The following is a 22,126-nucleotide window of genomic DNA, read 5'->3' as shown; positions in this document are numbered from 1 at the left end:
TCAGTTATTATTTTGAATCCCTTCAACACCTCAGAGTTTCCAGCTACATTTTTTTTTTTTTACTATTTTCCTCTGGTTTTAAATTTTTCACATTTGTCTTTTTTTTTTAAAAGCCATTCATACGTATTCAAGATCATTTTCTTTCTTTTGTCATGTTCACAGATACAGATCAACATATATATGTGCACATTAAAATGTCTTTCATGGTTTAAGAAGCAAAAAAGACCACATCATTAAAACACTAACTCTTTTAAGTAACGGTTATGGGCAAATCTGTGAAAGACGCTGTACTAAGTGCTAAGGGGACTATAAAATGAATAAAACGCCACTTTAGGGCCTCAAAGAGCTTTTAATACACATAAGGCAGTGAGTATCAGCACAAAAGAAGAGACAATGTCGCTACATTTCAGAAAAAACAGTGTTTCTAACGTTCACACAAATGTGATATCACTGTTGCTATCATTCTTAGGTAACACATGGAAGAAACACAATGTAAAAGGGTAGAAAACATTGGGATCAAAAACAGTCCTTAAAATTTTTCTAAACTAACCTGCCATATACTTTCAATTTGTTTGTAAGCCATGTTGTTTTCTGGGGCTGTAGGTCTCAGTATTTACACTTAGGTTTTTCCAGCCTCTCACATGACACCAAGTTAACAAAGCAAATGAAAAGCTACCCCTTAAGGAGCCAGCAAACTGCTCATGCCAATATTTGTTCTCTTTTTCTATTTTTGTTTGCCATTAATCTTTCAGTTTCAAACAGGAGATGGAACACTTATGCAATTTCATTTCAATTTTGCTAGTGAATCGATAATGAACATTTAATTTAAAAAATCAAGCTACTTTAAAAATATTCCATATGAATGTTTTGCCATCATCACTGACATATACTTAAAAAATCTATGGTGTTCTGAATATCATGCTTAAGTTTTGATATTTCTATAGTAACCCTACGCCTACCCAAAAATCACTTCTGTAGATCTCACTTAAACCATCACTGCTTTGGAGTGAGTAATTAGGAAGAATTCTTTTCAACAGGCTATCAGAAAGACATCATTCTTTATTCAAAGCTGTTAGGGGCAAGTTTGGAACTGTGGTTAACCCAACATTACTGATTTAAAAGGATGGAATATCATATAAAAAGCAATAGGAGGAGGTAGTTTAGAGGAGAGAGGATATTGAAGCACACTTCACATGCTGTGTTTAATATTATAAGCTTAGGAGAGCAGAAAATTCTGTATTTTTAAAACCAGTACTTAAGTTTCTATCTGGAAATTTCACTTACGTGGAATACCTCATTCCCAGATGGTGTCAGATAGGTGAGGTATTATTGTAGTAAGGATACAAGACAAGAAATTGGATAACCTTTCAAGTATCCTTTAAATGTCACTAACTGGGATGGTGATAGAGGGTTTTTTATTCTCTGCTGGAGTACATCAGCAGTCATTTGCATGCCAGGAAAGAACGTCTGGAATAATCCAAAAGGGCAAAGCTTAGTTCTTTCACCAAAAACAAGGACGTGACAGGCACAAAAAGGGAAATGAAACAGGATAAAAGTATCCAAAGCAGACTTACTGTTCAACAAAATCCCACAGAGAAACTAGCATGAACACAGAGACACATACCATCTTAACACTCGGTTCCTGACAAAGCCTTCTCTTGACTACTACGATGCTTTCTTTAAGCTACTCACAGACACAAAACCGAAAATTGATGAAACCTATAAATTAGGAGTGAGTATTCACTGCTCAAAAAGATCTGCCAAGACAGCTCTTTAAATCTTTCTTCTGCTTCTTTTAACGAGGGTTTCTTGGATGAGCAGCCTAGCACAAAACACAGGGCTTCGGTGAGCCTAGAACAGGGCCTGTGTAGAGTGGCTCTTAAGGAACATTTTTGTGTGTGGAATGAATGCATGAAAGAGCACCTCTTATATGAGTGGACTGTATCTCGGAAATGTACCTGTGAAGTCGGCTGTTTAGAACTGAAGAGAGCACAACTCCAAAGAAGCCATGCTATACATAAATTAAGGTTAAATCCAGGCTAATCCGATGGTTTTCTGAACTCATAGCTGGGTTATACTACTGATAATGCCAGCTTCAATTCTGAAGTACATGCATATGCAGGAAGAGAGAGAGAAAAAGGAACATTTCTCCTCTTGGTGCGCATCATTAGCTGAGAAAAAAAATGTTTGGAAATGGCATTTAGCCTCTGGCATCCATTCACACTTTCTACCTCCTACTTCTTTCCTTAGTGACCAAAATCCGTGGTTCTTTTTGCTCCAACTGTGGCAGGCCATCCAAAGGGACTCTGTCTTCCAGAGAATTCCATGCACCAAATAAGTGACTTCTTTTTTCTCTCAATCAGAAATCTCCATTTCTTCAGGGATATTCACCTCAGTCAAGTGGAAGGGAAGCTAATCTGGTTAATTCACACTAACATAGAAAAGAGTTCTATGTTCCTATATGTTTTTGCTGCACCAGATGTGTCTAATTAAGAGGGATTTTAGACAGTTTAACAAGATGAAGTTTAAGCATTCAGCCTGTGGGAGCTGGTTAAATTTATGAATTATATACTTGCAGAGCAGTGGGGCTCAGAGAATAACCATTCGAATGTACTAGCCATTTATAAATTGTGAGCTGCAAAAAGAAAGAACATAACAGGGACTTGTCCTCAAGCCGAGCAAAAGAAGTGCGGGGAAGTCCACACATTTTATTTCAAGACTTGCCTGATTTTCCCCTCGTCAGTACACTTCTTAGAAACCTCCCTGCTCTCCTTCAGCAAAGAAGGAAATGTAATAGTCTTTTAAGGGTAAATCAGACTCGAACACAAGTCAGGAAAGGCTCCAATGAGAACTTACTCTGTAGGTGGGACAGATGGCAGATGGCTCCTTCACGGATGGTCGCATCTGGAGAATATCAGTACTGATTCAATAGGAGTGGAGGTGGATATTAAAGACACCTCAGAGGGCAGACCCATCGAAGGGTTAGGGGCCTTGAGGTCAGTTTGTAATGGGAATTCACTCCATCAAATACCTGAAAATTGTCATCCATTAACCTGACATGATGATAAGTATTATAATTTTAATGCAGACAACTTAATTCAACAGACAACACTGAGTAACTAAATCCTCTTGAGTAGTATTTTTCTTTAGAAGCAATAGCCTTAATAATTCTAATCAATTCTAACGGTATAATTTCCGCCCTCAGAAATGTTTTTTTAGCCAATATGTGTTGAAAGCCTATTACACCCCATGAAAATAAAAATCTTTCTTTTTCTACATGACGGGGAGACTTAGATTACAGAGAAATATTTAATGTCTACATAAAATCAACAGAAACATGTTTGTATCTACGTTGATGTTGTCAGTCAGGTGGAGAGAAAGCTAATCTGATTAATTCATACTAACTTAGAAAAGAGTTCTATTCACCTACATGTTTCAATTAGGATTACTTTATAATCTAGTGGGCTTAACTCTCCTAGAATTTAACAACAACAAGTGAAATAAAATTCAGCAATGCATTATCCTTCCACATACCAACTCTTTCATTTGGCCTTTTGGTTCCATATCATTAATGAAATGCATCATAAGATAGCAAAAATGTGTGGAAAAACGAATAAAATGTTTTAGCATAGATAAACTAAGAAATTGTGTTTAAAGGTGATCTATTCTTGAAAAACAATTTGAAAGTTGAAATCTTTGCACTCCTGTAAAACTGGGGTGGGGGAGGGGAGTGGTGTTTAATAGCAGATTTAGAGGGTTTCTGTTTAGGTGAAGAAAGAAAGATATAACCAGAAGGAATTGAAGGAATTCAGAATAAGCCTGTATGCCAGCGAAAACCATAGTAGTTGCTCAGAAAGTATTTATTGAAATCCCCTGTTCTATTTATGCATGAGTGGCATCAGCCAGATACAATTGCAGCAACGTTGTCATTCGCTTCCCCCAGAAGACAGCCATTTATTGTTTCGGGCTGAGATTTAGCAGACCAGTCTTAGACCACCAGTCCTTCTCAATTCTCTATCCACAAAACCAAACAATGTATTCTGTTCTTTTAAAAGTTTATACACATGCATGGAAAACCAGAAGTTTACGTGTCTAGGCTGCTTTCTCATTGCTTGCAAAACTAAAAAATAGGTTTTTATTTAAAAATAGAACTTGGCAAATGAATAGGCCATTGAAGACTTTAATAAAAATAAATGGCCAAGATATTTCACTTTGAGAAGCATCAACTATACAGGCATGCTAATCACTCTTTGGTTTTCTATTTTATTTTCTTTGAAAAGAGCATGCATTTTCTTTTTTTAAATAATTGTTTTAATATTTATTTTTGAGAGAGAGAGAGAGAGAGAGAGAGAGAGAACAAGCAGGGGAGGGGCAGAGAGATTGAGAGACAGAATCTAAAGCAGGCTCCAGGCTCCGAGCTATCAGCCCAGAGCCCTATGAGGGGCTCTAACTCACAAACTGTGAGATCATGACCTGAGACGAAGTTGGAACCTTATGCATTTTCATAAGACGCATCATACTGGGTAAATTTCAAATTTGTTTTTACTGGGCAACATAAAGAAATGTGTAAGAAATTTACAAAAGTAACAGACCTTCAATTATTCCATCTAATCAAAATTAATTTTCATTGTTTCCAAAAAATCTTCCTTGTTTTTGTCCATATATATTTGTAATGTCACAATTGCATTCAATGTTTCCACAATTTTAAATTGTTTTTCACTTAACCTTATGTTATCAATATTCCTCATGTTGCTTTATAGTCAGTATCAGTATCATAAATAAAAAGGTTGATTTTTATGCTATTTTAATCTGGCTTTGGATTAGGATAACATTTACATTTTTAAAAACTGACATACTTCCCATATTTTTACATGCTTGAGAAAAATGCAGAAAGCATGAGAATTAATTACTTCTTCAAAGTTTGGGGAAAAATCCACTGAATATCAAATCATGTGTTTTGGAAATGGAGTTTTACTAAAAACCTTGATTTTTCCTGCATCAGTGGTCATTTACAACTTTTCTCATTATAATTTTATAATTTAATTTGTGTGGATAATACCAATTAATCTACACATTTGCATATGTCAAACAACTGTGCATAATACACCATAATTTAAAAATATTTTTAATAACTATATATTGACTGCTATAGCTCTTTTTTCACTTCCAATTTTATTCCGTACCAATTTTTGCTTTTTTCTTTTAGTATTTCTTTCAGAGTGAAGTCTTAATTTATCTAGTTTTCAGCTTTCCATTCTAACTTTTTTTTGTTTTATTTTTATTCTTTTCATTTATCTGTACTTGAATGACTTGATTTCCTATCCTTTCTTATCTCTTCAAATAAAATTCAACAAAGCTTTAAATCATCTCCAAGTTCTGTCCGCTCTGCTCACACTAGATATACGTAGTTTTAAAATTTTAAAATTATTAGCGAAATAGTCTTTTATTGCATCTTTTACTTCTTCCTAGACCCAATCATTATTTACAAGACTCATTTTATATCTCAGAGCATTTAGAGTTGTTTTCACTGTTGGCCCTGGAACCGCAAACAAACAATGTGGCTAATTTAAGTCTTTAAAAATGTGTTGAGGGGGCGCCTGGGTGGTTCAATCAGTTAAATGTTCGACTTTGGCTCAGGTCATGATCTCATGATTCATGGGTTCAAGCCTCGCATCAGGCTCTGTGCTGACAGCTTGGAGCCTGGAGCCTGCTTCAGATTCTGTATCACCTTCTCTCTCTGCCCCTCCCCCGCTCATGCTTTCCTTCTCCCTCAAAAAATAAAAAAAAAAACATTAAAAAAATTTTAAGTAAAAAAAAAAATGTGTTGAGATTTCCTCTGAATCCTCACAGATAACATATCTTACTTGAAAAGAAGACCTCTGGTTAAATAATCTGAAAGGTATATTAAATAGACCAAATTTAAATTCCTTTATAAAGCCCTACTATTCACATATCAAGGTCTTTACAAGGGTCACCTGCAGCAAAGTTTGTGCAATATTTAGCAGAGGGCCTAGCATGTCATAACTACTCAATAAATCATTGGAGGTAGTAGATATAATAATAACAGTCATCAGGGTCTGGTAGTAGTTATGTTTTCCTACCTCTTATTCAGGCTCAGCTGTGTTACTGATCTGGAGAAGAGTAACATAGAAGAGCTATGTGTTTCTGGTCTGGGTTTTCTTATTAATGATCTAACATGGCTGGACTAGATGCTTCCTGAGGTTACTTCCAGCTCTAACATTTCTAAGTCTCATTTGAAGGCATTTCCAGGACCTGGACTCTTATCTATACCAGATGTAGGTCACACATATCCTTTGGTCTGAAGCAAGTTGCTCAAACACTCTTTATGAGCAAAACTCTCTGGAAACTGAAGTCAAGACAGAAATTTTTACCAAACTCACTACTCCACCAGAAAGATCTGGACAGGCAGAAATCAATCATTTTTGGAATAAAAGTAAAAATTTCAAAGCTATTTATCAGCTCTACTTGTGCTTTCCAGGAATAAAAGTAAAATTTCCAAAGCAATTTAAGCCAAACCTACACTTTTCCTTCACAAGAGTCTTGGCACCCATGCTAATTTGTGTTCATTTTCCATCACTATTAGCAATCATCTTAAGAGAAAAGATGAAATACAAAGTATTTGCATGGCTGGTTATAATTCAGGGCATTCCTCCTCCAAGAATGTGTACCATTGAGATTGAAAATTACTATGAAGAATGAAAATTCTCATATTCATCATTAAGAGTGAAAATCCCCAGTAGACCATTATCCACTAAGAAGCACATCTGGTAATTAGAAACAAAACAAAGCTTTCAAATTAAATTATGGGCTATATATATGTGAATAATCTTGTGCAAAAGCAATAAAAATTATGCCTTTATACCTGATGAAATAAACCCCTCGCTGCAGTTTTAGTGCTGTTTTAAACAAGGTGTCATGAAAAGCACGGACTTACCTGTACGATAGACAAAGTTGCCTTCGGTTTCCGATGATGAAGGAGACACCAATTCTTCCTCAAATTCGTTGGAGCTAAAAGATCCCGAATGGTTTCTTTGCCTTGTCTTTCCCATCATGGCAGCATTTGTGGCCATGACGTGTCTCAAAGAGTCGTTAAGGTAACGATTCAATAAGCTGCTCTTGTATTTTGGGGGTGATACGTAGTCCTCACTGGCCCGTGACTCTGGCCTCACTCCAGCTTTTATGACTGAGCTCTCACTTTTAATCACAGGATGGTGAACTGGATTATTATAGCCCCCTTCATTTATGTGGTTTCTTGGAGGATTTTCTCCGTCTAAGGGAGAAAAATATCACTAGGTAATACTTACATATACTTTTCTCCCAGCCACCCAACTGTTACAGTTAATCACTGAATATATACATAAAGAAAGAATATTTATTTAAAGTGTATAAAATTGTCATTGATATTCAAGATTAATTTTTAGGCACAGGAAGTAGGAATCTATGTAATCTCTCCCTATGGTATTTTAATTTTAATGAATTTCAGAGAAAATGTTATCCTGATACACGATAAATCTATAAACAAGAGGAAGCAGCCATAATTCTGTTGGTCATTTATAGTATTGTAAAAGTGAAGTTACTTCATGCAATAAAAAAGAACCATTATGGCACCATTATGTTTTGTGGAGTCAACCTTAAAAAGAGCAATTGGGGTGAACTTCCTGGTAGTGGAGGCAAAGCAAAATAAAAATATTAACAAACCTTCGGAACACGAATCATCGCTGCTTACACTAAGCCGCTCAGCATTTCCTTGAACGTATTTGTTGTACAACTTTATTCTTAAAGCCCAGCTTAAATCTGGCTGTCGAACAGTATTCTTAAGCCGACGTCTTGCATTAGCAAACCAATTTGACACCTAAAAAAGTTTTATTTTTCAATTAACAAAACATAAAATACGACCCATCACATAATTACTTTCCCACAAAGGACCAAAGCCTTTCTCAGTATATCTGATCATTAAGTATTCTCTGAATGTAATAGTATTAGACATTCATTCCATTCATTCATTCAACAAACATGCTGAGCACTTACTATAGAGACTGAGTGCATACTGTATTCTGGGAATAAACAAACAACAACAACAACAAAAACCAAAAACAGGCCTTGCAATCAAATGTTCAGTATAGTAAGAGGGATAACTTGAAAAGTTTTTTTTGATGTTTATTTATTTTTGAGAAAGAGAGACAGACAGAGCATGAGCAGGGGAGGGGCAGAGAGAGTGGGAGACACAGAATCGGAAGCAGGTTCCAGGCTCTGAGTTGTCAACACAGAGCCCAATGCATGGCTCGAACTCATGAGCTGTGAGATCATGTCCTGAACTGAAGTCAGCCGCTCAACCAACTAAGCCACCCAGGTGCCCCTAAATAACTTTAATATAGGAAAGAATGTGATGAATGGCTTAAAAGGCATTGAAATATAATGATACAGGAATCCAAAGGAAGGAGGAGTTACTTTCATATATGACTCAAGACATCATGAGGAATTAAGTGAAGAGTTGAAGGAATATGTCATGTATAATGGATAGGGAAGTGTGTTCCCAATAAAGAGGACATGGGAACAAATATAAGTCAAATTCCAGAGATATTGTGGTGGGTAAGGAAGACAGAAAAGTTAAAGATGATCTTGAGTCATGCCTGTGTAATCAAGAGAAGGACAGTGCCATTTTGAGACAGAAAGTAGAACTGTTTAAGGATGAAATGATGTGCTTGGTTTGGGGAATGATTAGTTTGAGGTACTAGAAAAGCATACTGGTGAGATGGGCAGAAAGAAAACAAAAATGATATCTGAGACTTAAGGGAGAGGAAGATCAGACACGGGTCAAATGCACAGAAGTGACAGCAGGCAGTTTTGAGTAGGCAGAAAGGTGGTTGAAGACCAAACCCTGGACACCTCTAGAGATCCAAGGGCAGGAATATAAAAGAGGAGCTAGGAACACAATCAAATAGAGCAATCAGACAAGTAGAGGAAGAAAAAATGCCAATTAACACCCAGCTTTAAGTTGAAAGTCAAGTGCTCCTGAAGCAAATAAGTGAAGACAAAGAAACAAACACTGTAAAAAAAGGAAAGGTGTTTCCATGTTTGTAAAAGATGCTGTTGGATTTCCAGAGGTTAAGATGGTACTTGAGATTTCCTTCAAAATATCAGGGTATCATCAGGGAAAAGATATATAAGTAAATAACCAGAAAGGCCAATATTGGCTTTTAAAAGAATGAAATGTGGAAAGAGAATTACATCTTTCTGCCAATTTATTCTAGAACATGAGTCCACATTACTATAATAGTTTGTGTGGTAATGCTTGCATCGGAAGTTTCTTTTTTATTTTTTTAGATTTATAATATAAATATACAGTTCTACACATTGCCAAAGACCTAATTATTGAATGAGCCTATAGTGAATCCTCCTTTTTTAAAAAACAAAAACACGACTTTTTCCTCTTTATCTCCAGGGGTTTTTAAAGCATAGTAGCTTTTCCCAATTTACACACACATACACATACATGCACACATGTATACAAAACATATCATATATAATATATACATTCAATATTAATTACTTTCTTTGTGTTTTAAGTAACAACTGTCCTCTTAAATTTATGTGCATTGATGTGATAACTCACGTGGCTTTTCAGAAGTCTTAGTCTTTATCAACCCCTCTTTCCTATTAAGTTGTGCTATTATAACTATGATTTCATCTGGCTTCAAATTCTCAGTCTTCTCCAACCTCTATAGACAGACAACTTCTGGGACTATTCATTCAACAAATATATATTGAGTAGCTCTTGTGCTCTAGCCATGGTGGTCAGTGCTAGGAATGTTTACTGTTAAGATAAATTTCGTCCCCTGCACACATGGAAGGATTAGCAGAGAACTACATATTAACTGTGATATATGGGTGAACATTCACTATGGAAGCACGAAATGCCTGGTGCACATCATGGCCGATGTATTCACCCATGTCCTTATTAGTAATAACTGGGAATTTTAGAACATTATTTTCCTGAACTTCCATATCTTCCATTCTATGAACTTGAATGAATCTTCACCACCACCATCAAATTCAAGTGTTGATGTGCCATTATGATTTAAATGCTTACCTTCTTCAAATCCTCATTGGTGTCCTGTTATCCTATAACTGTGGTGTAAATGGAAAGAGACCTGGTTTCCTGTTTTGAATTTGCCAAATACATGTGTGGATTTGGGAAGTCACTCAACTTTTCTGAACTTCAAACCCTTCATGTATAAAATGCATTAGATGGTTCCTAACATCCTGGCCAACCCTAAAAACTAAGATCTGTGAATATAGTCTACACTCTCCTACAGAAGTGTTAATTCATTCCGTTTATAGTCGGTACTAACCTATCTTCTGCCCTTGACCACCACCCTTTCAGGCAATCAGACATGTGTGTTTATGTCCTTCTCTGCCCCCTTGACATGCAGAGGACAAACCGCAACTTCTCCTATGCCTATGTAGCTTATATTTATTGGAATCCAGCACCAAAACTTGATTACTTTCTTTACTAAACATCATATAATTCAGACTAACTTTAAATCTTAACTAACCTTAAATCTTAGTACAACCATCACATAATATAGTATAAAATACAATTCTCATGCAAGTCTCCATATTTTTATTAAAATGCAATGGCCTTCTAATTTCAAAAACATGAACACACTATAATTCTAACATACAAAAATGGGGACCTTTATTTTTTATTTTAATTTTTAAAAACTATTTATTTTTGAGAGAGAGAGAAAGATAGAGTGTGAGTAGGGGAGGGGCAGATAGAGAGAGAGAGAGAGAGAGAGAGAGAGAGAGAGAGACAGAATCTGAAGCAGGTTCTAGGCTCTGAGCTGTCAGCACAGAGCCTGATGCAGGGCTCGAACTCATGAATTGTGAGATCATGACCCTAGCAGAAGTCGGAAGATCAAATGACTGCACCACCCAGGTGCCCCAAAATGGGGACCTTTAAATATCATGGTGGGATTACATTTTCATATACACAGATCATATCCTTTTTTTGTGCTCTATATACTCAGCTCTTACCATAATATATTAATTACATATTAGAAGATTTTCCAGAAAGGTTTGCTGATACTAACATGGGCGTCTCTGACCTGATTTCATAACTTTGACTGGCAAAAAAAATGCTAATATATTTACTCTGCCAGTATTTTATTGCCAGAAATTTACAGTACAATTAAGGACGGGATATAGTTCAAGGTGCTTAATATCTGCTTGCATTAAGTCATGCAAACAGCAAACAAACAGTTGGTTAAGAAATTTGCATAAATGCTGTTTCGCAATTTTTTTTTCCTGATGAATTAATGTAAATTCCATCTGTTTCACAGAAGGTAAAAATACCAGTTCAGATTTTCTACCTTTAATTTACTATGGATTCCTTGCAAATCTCATTAACTTCTATTTTACATGAATAGGCCTCCATGGATAACATGGGTAACATGGATAGGTTCTGCAACAGCATTTTGATATGAAACTGAGAGCTTTAAAAACACTGTATTTTATAGTGAAAGCTTGGAGAACCAAATATCTAGAAGTTGGAAGGGAAAACTAAGTAGTTTTCATCCCTACTCTAACAGAGGTGTTTACATTGATCGTATTGACAGAGCAATCACTGTAGTAAGCCCAAAGGGATAAGATGGCATATGTCCACCTTTGAATATATAGAATTAACAAACTTATTCTGAGTTACTCAATGGAAACATTGAAAACCTCATTTCCACACCATGTAGTGTAACACTTGGAATAATGTAGAAAGAGCAATCTGAGATTCTGTTGAATATTTAACAGTTGCCATAATCCTTGCAGTTGATAACTACATATATATCTCAACAGAAGCACTCAGCTAGCAAAAAAGGCGCTATGTCAACAGAAGGGGCAAAATCTTAGAAAGTAGCAATTTTAACCAATGGCACATGGACATTATCATAGGAATGTGAAACTTCTATAAGAAGAGGAAGCATTAACATTCAGTCATTAAATGGAATCTCAAACTAACTCCACATGCATTGCACTCTGTATTGTGATCATGAAAGAAGGCATCCCAAGAAGACATTTCACTCTTATAAACAAGTAAATAAATAAATAAATAAATAAATAAATAAATAAATAAATATGTGTATGTATATATACATACATATATATGTATATATACATACACATATTTAAAAATATATACACATGAACAATGGGAAACTTTGAAATCAAATATAGCCCCCATCTGCCCTTCTCTGAAAAACTTCTTCCAAGGCAATTATTCTGTAGTAAGCTCTATATCCTATGATAATACAAAACACCAACTGCATACCATTTTGTGTTATTCCACAATAAAGCTGTTTACATTTAGGCACTACAGAGTATATTTTTTGTAATGTTGAAACAGTGGGTAGCCATAGAAATTAAGCACAATGGAATATTTTGGTTGATTAAAGTACACACACACACGTCATTACCTGTCAATTTTATGAAAATGTTTATATCTCGTTAGGAAGATGCCAGATTAACAATACATAGCTCTTTCTGCTTCGTTTTTCAGGGCTATATAAAATGTAGCCATGGATTAATGTCCTTAGAACTTCTACCTGTCAGAAAAAGTACCTTTTGTGGTCCTGAAGATATTTCTTCCACTAAAGTTTCAGTTTCTTGCTTCTAGGTCTAGTGGAGACTGCTGACCAGGTTTTATGCCCTTCCTTATCAATTTAAGAGCAACAAAACAAGGCAAAACTACATTTCATGAGAGGTTTAACAATTTGACACACAGCCAAAAGGAAAATGTTAAGTGTAAAAGACATTCTTGAAATAGGATACTCTTGTAATTAAGGAAAAAAGTTATGTTAGCCACTTATTAACATCAGTCATGAAAACAGATAGGAGGTACTGCAATAAACAACTAAAAGGAGTTTGGAATCAGAAATAAGGGGAACACTCCATATTTGTCCACCGACATGAAAATACGACATATTTCCAGATATACTGAAAATAATAAAATGAGTTTTATTCTTGCTGGTCTATAAACCATCATATAGCATTAAAGATAATGTGTGTTCAATGGAATGTATTTTAAAACTAGAATATCTTTGTCAGATTTCAAGACATTAACCAAGGTTCAGAATGGTGTTTTGGAAAACCACATGGTGATTATAATGGTATTCCCCAATTAGACCTCTTCACTCTACAAACATGTACGAACAGTTTATGGAAAGCACAGTGCTGGGGTGATATGGGGGTATTGAAAGACATGAAAAAGACATGATTGCTCTACTCAAGAAGCCTGACTCCACAGGAGAAATTTATTCACTGGGGTCTAATTTGCAGGGATCAAAAGCTTTATTCAGCTCACAGGTTTATATTTTTTCCTCCAGAAGTGTAAAGTATTTACATAATTTATTTGGTTTCCCATAGAGTCAGAATTTGCTTGGATGCTTAATGTATGTTTGACTTTCACAAACTGTCCCACATATATCAACATAAGTGCAGTTGACTCTTGAACAACACAAGTTTGAATTGCATGGGACCACTTATACAGTTTTTCAACAAAATACAATACTGTAAATGTATTTTCTCTTCCTTACAATTTTCTTAATAACATTTTCATTTCTCTAGCTTACTTTATTGTAAGAATACACTACAGAATATGTATAACATACAAAATATGTGTTGATCGACTATTCATGTTATTGGTAAGGCTTACAGTCAACAGTAGGCTACTAGTAGTTAAGTTTTTGGGGAGTCAAAAATATGTGGATTTTTTACTTGTGGGGAGGGTTGGCACCCTAACACTTGTGTTGTTCAAGGGTCAGGTGTAGATAGATATATATGTGTGTGTACATATATATATATGTATATATATATATATTTACGTATATATATATGTATATTCTTACGTAGATATCCTATTATGCCTAATTGAAAATAACTAGACCCAAATTGGATTACTACATTTAACATCCCTTGGCTATTCTATACATTTTGATTTTTTCCATTTATCACTACACAGTTCCAGAAACCAACTTCATTTCCTATAAAAATTTGGAAATCGTTAGGCAGGGATGACTTATTATTATAAACAATTATCTTTGCCCCATTTAAAAATTAAATAATTTAGTGCACTTTTATTTTCTGAGATTTAGTGTAAGAGAAAGAAAATGCAATGACAAGTTTTCACTACATGAATGAAAACTTCATGTTAATTAGAAGACTGTAACAGGGTTACCAAGATCTTTAATACAAAAAGAATAATTATTTGTGTTCAAACTATCATTAGAGGTAGAAAATAATTTGATTCTGTATTAAAATTACAACTATGTGGACTGCATCTCAACAAAGCCACTGTACACAAAAATTTAAACGTCTCTGCTAATGACAATATTAGTTTTCATAATTAAAAAATGTTCTAGTGTGGGGGCAGCTGGGTGGCTCAGTCGGTTAAGCCTCGGACTCTTGATTTTGGCTCAGATCATGGTCTTCCCTTTCATGGGTTCGAGCCCTACGTCGGGCTCTTACCTCACTGTGAGGAGCCTATTTGGGATTCTCTCTCTCTCAAAATAAATAAATAAACTTAAAAATTAAAAAAAAAATGTCCTGGGGTGTTGGGTGGCTCAGTCAGTTAAGTGTCTGATCTTGATTTCAGCTCAGGTCTTAAACTCCTGGTCGTGAGACCAAGCCCTGACATAGGCTCAATGCTAAGCATGGAGCCTGCTTAAGATTCTCTCTCTCTCTCTCTCTCTCTCTCTCTCTCTCTGTCTCTGTCTCTCTCTCTCTCCCCTCTATGCCTCACCCACTCATGCTTTCCCTTCTCTTTCTCTCTCAAAAAAGATGCTCTAGCTATGTCATTTTTTTTTTGCTTTCTGTATGAAAGAATGCAAGCATTAAATATGGAACTGTATGATAAACCAAATTAATCTAATGCTTTATTGCTGACATCATTGTGAAACATTCAAATAGCTCTATAAACTGGTGTATTTTCAAAATAAATAGCATACCTGTTTAAACTGAAATTTGAACATATGCATTTATTTTCACAAGTCAAGTTTTTCTGACTGGAATCACTGAAAATTCATAGTTTTATGTTAAACAGATATTAAGCCAAGAACACTAAATAAATTTTCCCCTCCAGTGCTGCAGCAAATCACTATTAATACTATTGCCTGTTAACATGAAGCAAAACAGATGTTTTCCCCTAAAATTGTATTCTGAATATAAGCAGACAAATGCATATTATAGTTTTAATAAGCTTGAATACAAGTCAACTTTCATGCTTTGTCAAACTTTCCAGCAATTCCTAAAATGACAATTTTAAATACTCTGGAAAGCAAGTTTTATTTTATCTAGTAGTTAAATATTGTCTTTATTTGGGGTCTCCCTCACTATAAATTTAATGAAATAACCAAAACTTCACAGATGCAGTCATGTAGTACTACTATAATATATGAAACTTCTTAGCTCATTTAGCTCCTCCTATTTCTGAATAAATTTGCTCTGTTTGCATGCATAAAAGTTCATGCCACCAAATTTATTAAAGAAGACTGTGGTGTGTTGGAAAAAGCATTTGATCTGGAATTGCATTATTTCCAGGCCCACCTCTACCCCTTACTAACACTTAACTTCCACAGTGCCTTGGTCACATCATCTGTAAAATGCTGATAACTGCTCTTCCTGGCCATGTTTCTGTGAATATCAAATAAGACTCTGTAGGGAAAAATTCAGTCAAATGTTGTTGGTTGGAGTGTTGTTGGTTGGAGAAGAAACAAACTTGTACCCTTTCTCTACTCTTGACAAAGTAAACCAACTACTTGAAATTGGTCTCTTCCTAACCACAGTGGGAAGATTCCAGAAGCAAAATTTGTGGCTTCTATCTAACACTTGGGATGTCTCATATTTAAACAAACAAACAAACAAACAAACAAACAAACAAACAAACAAAAAATTCAAAGCCCACTTCTTGCCCTTCCACTCCATCTCCTAGCTCTGTCAGTAAAGGCAATTTTTAAAGTTATCCTGTACTTGACCTTTCATATGGGGCCCTAATGTGGAATGCCTTTCTGCATGGCTCTCAAAGCATCATCCAGGGCCAGCAGCTTCGGCATTGTCCAGAGAACTTGTTAGAAATGCAAATCATCCACCCCACCCCAGACCTACTACTGAATCAAAAACTCTGGTGTGGGGCCCAGCAATGTGAATTTGAGAAAGTCCTCCGAGGGATTCCAACGCACACTCAGGTTTGAAAATCACTGCAGATAGTCCCATCTGTAGCCATCTAGGTGCCGCACACCGGTCCAGATTCCCAGGCACCTTCTCATAACTCGCAGCTGACTTTTCACCGCCCTCCCTAACAAAACACCGAGCAGTCCCGCCTGAACGGGGCATGCGCACTGAATTGGTAGCTAAGCTTGAGAGGAAACCCAGAAACTTCCTACAACACAACTCTGCCCCCGTGCCAAGCCCTCAGCATCCTCGGAGGCAGGAGCCTGAGCACCTGGACGGGCCTCCAGGGGCCTGATCCCTGCGCGGCTGGAGGCGCGCCACGTGCAGATCCGCGCAAAGTCGACGCGCGCCCGCGCCTCGGCCGCGGTTACCTGCACTAGCGTCATCTGCGAGCCCAGCGCCAGGAGGATCTTCTCGGTCTTGGTGGGGTACGGGTTGTCACGGTGCTTGTAAAGCCACTGCTTGAGGGGCCGCGCCATGTCCTGCAGAGCCTGCCGCTTGTGCCTCACCTTCCCGCCATTCTGCCTGGCCCTGGACACCGGGAGAGGAAGCCCGGGTGAGCCGCGCCGCCCGGCTGCAGCGCCCCCCCCCCCCACCGGGGTCCCCCGCGTCTGGACACCTTCGCGCCCGCGGCCACGCGCCCACCGGGAACGGCTGCCGACCCCGCGTCCCGCACCCCGGGGCATCCGGCTGGGAGGTAGGTGCCCGCCAGAAGCCTCCAGGCTGAGGCGAGGCCGGGGAGGGAGCCACAGGGCTTCTGGGCGCGAAAATCCCTCCCTGGGCACCTCTCTTTGAAATGGCCTGGCCGTCGCAGGGGGTCAGGTGGCAGTGAGGGATACTAAGTTTATCTTGGAAGAGGGGATATCTTGAAGCCAGCACCCAGGGGTTAGAGGTTTAGGTGACGAAGGCTAAGTCATCTGACTGGCGACCCCTCGCCCCCCTGCACCGCGCCCTTGAGAGGCTGTGGCCTCGCGGGTTGGGTCAGGCTGCTGCCAGCTCTCGAACGTTCTTTTGGGGAACTCACGCCTGGCTTCCAGGCGCTCGGGGCTTCCAGTCGCCCGCGGTCAAAGTAAAGGTTGCCCACTGGACGTCGGGAATAAAGCAAGGAATGACGGCCGTCCCCCTCCCCCCCGCCCCGCTTCTCTTCTCGCTCTCTACTTCCTTTGGTCCTCTGGAAACAGGGGGAACTTTCCAACCAAGTTGTTTGTAGAGGATAGAGGCTGAACCTAAAAAACACTCTAGGGGCCTTTTTCCGACTTAAGGTAGGGTTAAAAAGCATGGAGCACTCCGTCTCATTGGGTAAAGTTAAGGAAAAAGAAAAAAAAAAGAAAGAAAACTCTGAGGAAAGCACATTCAAAGGAGGAAGAGGCCGGAGCAGCCCGGAGCCGGGTGCCCGGCGCTGCGCTCCCCCGCGGCTCCGGGAGGTGTCGCCGCGCGGCCGCTCGCGCGGCCGGCTACTCAGGGAAGCTCGCGCGCCTGCGCCTTAGCCTCCAGGACTTTCGCCTCTTTAAACACTTTGAAATGCAACTCCATCCGAAAGGACTGGTAGTAACATTTTGACGAAACCTAATCTCTATTTTACTAACCAACAACGCCGCAGAACAAGCAGCTGATGCAATCTTTCAGGTGGAGACGCCCAGGACGGCTCCCCCTCCCCGCGCGGGGCGCTCCGGGAGCAGCCGCGACGCCTCCGCAGCAGGCGCTGCGGGCCCACCCGCGAGCTCTACGCTCCCCGGCAGCCCCTCACCCGGCTAAACCGAAACTCGGTCCGGCAGGCCCGCGGCCTCCTCCTCCGGGCTCGCAGCGGGCCCCGCCGAGCCGCGCGCGCGTCCCGGGCGTCCTGCGGAGAGCCGACCTTGCCAACACCTTGGCCGAGGCACCTCGAGCTTCGAGGCCGTGGCGAGGCCCTGTCGTGACATGAGAGGGGAAGCCCACGGGGCTGGCCTGACCTGGGAAGCCCCGATTGCTTGCCCCTGCCCTGTTCCTGGGCGTCCCGCTCAGTCCTTTCTGCCTCACTCTCATCCGCTCATCTGCACCCGCGGTCCGCAGAGGGGCAGGGAGCCCCCTACCCTGAGGTCCAGGTATGGGAGGACTGAGGCACCGTTTCCAACAAGCCTTTTGAGCTATCTTGATGAACCGATTCCCTTATATTTTGAGAAACTAATGCCTTAAAAGGACAATCCGCGAGACCAGGGGCGGAGACCTGCCCTCCCGGGAGCTCCGGGCCCCTGACCCCCGGGCTGCGGCTGCGGCTGCCACTCCCACCCCTCCAGGCTGCAGGCGGGCAGGGGTCCCGGCAGGGTGCGCATACCCAGTCCTGCGGTGTCTTAGGCCGAGGTTGTCCTTGAGGGGCGGGCCGTCCGGAATGCCCACCTCGGGGCGGGCGTGGGGACTGTCTAGGACGCCACCATAGGGCCGGCTGCCCCTTTCCCGTTCGGGAGCACCGCGGTCCTCAAAAAGCACGGCGCCGCTGAGCTTGTTGAAGACGATGGTGTTCATGGTGCCGGCAGGCAGAGGCGCGCCGCGCGGCCGCTGCGCCTTGAGGCCTGGCCGCCGGGAGCTCCGCAGGGCTCGGGTTCTAGGAGAAGATGCATCACGTTACTCGCTCAGTGCTCACCTCCCTACGCGTCCCGAGCCCCGGACTCCGCGGAGGCTCTGGCCTGGGGAGCCGAGAGGAGGAGCGGCGGCGCCACACCTGGACAAGGGAACCCTTGCCTCTCCCCACCTGGCTACACCGCTCCTCCCTTCGCACCAATCCCCCGCACGCTCCTGGTCTCTACCCTCTTCCTAGCCCCGGCGATCGTTCCAAGGAACCTCAACCACGGATAATTTACCCGCGTAGGCAAAGGGAAGTAATTCCTAAAGGAGTTCTTTTCTCGGTTTTAATCTGGAAGAAGTGCACTCGGGTTAGCGGAGCGGAATAGGCGCGGCGGAGTGGGAGGGGGGGGGCGTTCTTCAGCCACAACGGAAGTCTAAAGCATCTCGGAGCTCTCGGGTTGGAAGGAGGGGTTGGAAGGAAGGGAAATTTTTGGGTAATATGAACAACTGCATCTGCAAGCCCCGGTTAATGAGTCCCAGGCCACACCGGGATTCCGGGGATTTTCATGTTTTCTAGATCCTGGATGGTTTGGCTGAAACCCCGAAATTCTTATTCCGGCTGAGGTCCCTGGGGGGTGGAGGTAAGGGCAGGGAAAGTGAGCTGACTTCTAAGCTACAAAGTTAAGTGGCACCAGGGACAAATGTACCACATAGTCTACCTCCCCCCAAGTCTTCCTACCACCCCCCTGCCCGCTGCAGGACGCGCAAGGTCCCGGCTGGTCAAAGGCGCCGGAGTCCCGGGCCTCCCAGAACCCGCTGTCAGTGCTGTCCTCTTACGCAGCGTGGGTGTGAGCCTCGAACTCGAAGCCCTGACTCACCCGCCCCTTTCTGGGGTCTCGGGGAACCATTTCAGAGGTTGCATAGATGTTAGGAGCGGAAGGAGGCGTCGCGGTCCGCGCACCACCAAGCCTGCGGCTGCCGTCATTGAAAAAGCTTTCAGCTCACCTCCCAGGTCGCGGCGGCCGGGAGCCTCCTGCCGAAGAGCGCAGGCCTCAGGTTCAAGTCTGCGCCGCCGCTTAGCAGTGGCGTTATCGCCCCCATCACCCCGCCCTCGCGCTTCGGGTTAGCTCCTGTTTCTTCCCAGTAGCCTGGGCACAACTGCCAGAGCCCCCTCACCCCGCCCCGCCGCAGCGGGGGCTGCTACCCCTAACACACACACAGATCATCAGCCATGTCGAGCTCCCACACTTGCCAACGCCCCCTGCCCCGCCCTCCAGCCATCACACGAGCGGCCACGCGCGACATTTAGGGCCGTGACCACAGAGGCTAAGCGACGGCTACCGTCAGTGTTCGTGGAGAGGTGAAGTCAGACTTCTGCTGGCTGCCCCGTGTACCACAAGGCTGAGTCCTCCCACGCAGACAGGTACGTGTCTGGAGTGTGCACGCAGCCTCGGCGAGAAGTGTCAAAGCAAATTTCCGTGCCCGCAGCCTCTGTTCTAAGGTCAGGACTAGCCTTTTTTTTTTTTTTTTTTTTTTTTAAATCGGTGCGCTTAGTGCTTTGCGTTCACGCTGCGCTATTTGTAAAACACGCCCTTTTCCAGTCCCACAGTGTTTCCCCACCACAGTCCTGTCCTCCTATATTCAACGGCTAGTTTTTCCTAGCGACTCCGCTGCGAGGTTTGCCCTACCGGACCCTTCCGCGCTGTCCCAAGCCCACATAGACATCGCAACCACAGACACCCGGCGCGGTCCGGGTCTGCAGGCAGCAAGCGAGGTGGCCGGGGGCTGCGAAGGTCCGAGAACTGGGTCCTGACTCGAGGGGTTGCGGGGTGGGGGAGGGCATGTGAAGCACGGTACCTGGACCTCACCCGGCGCCCCACCACGGTCCTCAGCACCTCTTCTCCGCTGCAGTGCTCCCCACTTACCCTCACCCTGACTCACTCCAAACTGTTGCTTGGGGAGCTCCTTCCCCGCGGAACTACCCCGCCCAACGCCCGCGAGCAATTTTAAAGCCAAGGAGGGGCAATCAGGTGGGCGCCCAGGCGCCTCGCGGACCCTCTGGCCAGCCTTGGCCACCACCCGGGCGCGTGCCCACTGGACCTCGGAGGGAAGTGGGGGAAGGGCGGGGACAGCGGAGGCTCCCGGGGCAGAGGGAAGGAGTAGCTCCGGGGCCAGAGCGAGCCTCCCGTCCCGAGGCCCTGAGCTGGGACGCCGGGACCCGCGGGCTGTACCTGTGGCGGTGGGGCCGGCGGCCGGCGGCAGGGCGGCTGGCTCTCCCGCGTCGAGGCTAGGCGCACTCCCATCCCCGCCTCATGTTCTCCGCGCGGGCTCCAGCGCGCTCACCGCCGCCACCGCCGTCGTCTCGGCTTTATTTACTCAGACGGGCGCGCGCGGCCCGGGAACAGGAATACCGAGGCCTTCTCATGTTTCTTGACTGCCGGGCCCAGCCGGCGAACATCCTGCAGGCGCGGTATCCACGTTCCCGGGCCGGCGAGAGGAAGCCTCAGCACCCTCCCGGCAGCGGGCACTGCAGTTAACCCTCGCAGAGGAGCCGCCGCTGCAGGCGCCGCCGGGGAGTCCCCGGCCCGCCGCGTCTTCCCCAGCGGGGCCCCGCTCTCAGATCCGCCGGCCCCGCAGGCGCTGAGCAAAAGGGGCTATTTCCTTCGCACTTAGGGGAGAAATCGGAGAAGCCGCAAGTAGCGCCGGGCTTGGGCTCTGGAAGCCGAGACGCTGCGGTGCAAATCCCGCGTGTTAGCTGGCCCGAGAGCTGGAAATTTAGCCACGCGTGGCTAGGCTGGAGAGAGCTTTACGACGCGCCCTTAATTTTCTTCGCGATTAGCTGGAGTACAGTTAGAGCACGGGTTTGTGTCTACAACGCGTGAGCGTATTGCAGAAGGTGCTTGGCGCCCCGGGAGCTGCTTTTCTGCTGTCACTGGGCTTCTGAGGTCCGCGCTGTTTCAAAGCCAGACACACATTCACCGTCCGAGGCCAGGGCTGGAGAGGCTGCGCTCGCCACGGGACGTAGGGGTGGAGGGAGGCAAGGCCGGGGCGAGCGAGCCCTGGTGCCCAACCCACTGTGACCCAGGTATGGAAGAGAAGGCGAGCCCAGGGCCAGACATCTGCATGGAGGAAGGGGGATGGCACTTGGGAGAATCCCGAGCTGGGACACAGTGCAAGGGGAGAGAATGCCTCTCAGATTCTTTTATTGATGATGGTTCCCTTCCCACCATCACCCCAAATAGGAGAGTAACAAAAGCTGTGGTTTAGGTGCAACTGGAAGCTTGGAGCTTCTGGCAGCCTTGAAGATCCGCAAGGCGCCGAGCACGAAGCCGTCCGCCTTCTCGCCGCC

At 42.9% G+C, this 22,126-nt stretch overlaps 1 protein-coding gene across 5 annotated transcripts in view; it reads right to left on the bottom strand.

Moving 5' to 3' along the window:
• The window catches only part of MKX (mohawk homeobox), a 68,795-nt gene extending 47,066 nt beyond the window's left edge, over positions 1–21,729 (bottom strand). The window contains exons 1-5 of one of the 5 annotated variants that reach the window (XM_058681615.1): positions 21,009–21,729; positions 18,551–18,817; positions 16,611–16,770; positions 7,720–7,873; positions 6,956–7,291 (exon numbers count right to left, since the gene is read on the bottom strand). In XM_058681615.1, the coding sequence (XP_058537598.1) occupies positions 6,956–7,291; positions 7,720–7,873; positions 16,611–16,770; positions 18,551–18,738 (838 nt within the window). In that variant the 5' untranslated portion in view covers positions 18,739–18,817; positions 21,009–21,729. Of the gene's footprint in view, positions 1–6,955; positions 7,292–7,719; positions 7,874–16,610; positions 16,771–18,550; positions 18,818–19,073; positions 19,162–19,655; positions 19,909–21,008 lie in introns of those variants that run through there. The other 4 variants (XM_058681619.1, XM_058681616.1, XM_058681614.1 and 1 more) reach the window with 4 other exon arrangements.
• Positions 21,730–22,126: the final 397 nt, after the last annotated feature.

The sequence above is a fragment of the Neofelis nebulosa genome, chromosome 8 (assembly GCF_028018385.1).
Source record: "Neofelis nebulosa isolate mNeoNeb1 chromosome 8, mNeoNeb1.pri, whole genome shotgun sequence".
Classification (NCBI taxonomy): domain Eukaryota; kingdom Metazoa; phylum Chordata; class Mammalia; order Carnivora; family Felidae; genus Neofelis; species Neofelis nebulosa.
This window is presented reverse-complemented; position numbering and strand designations above follow the sequence as displayed.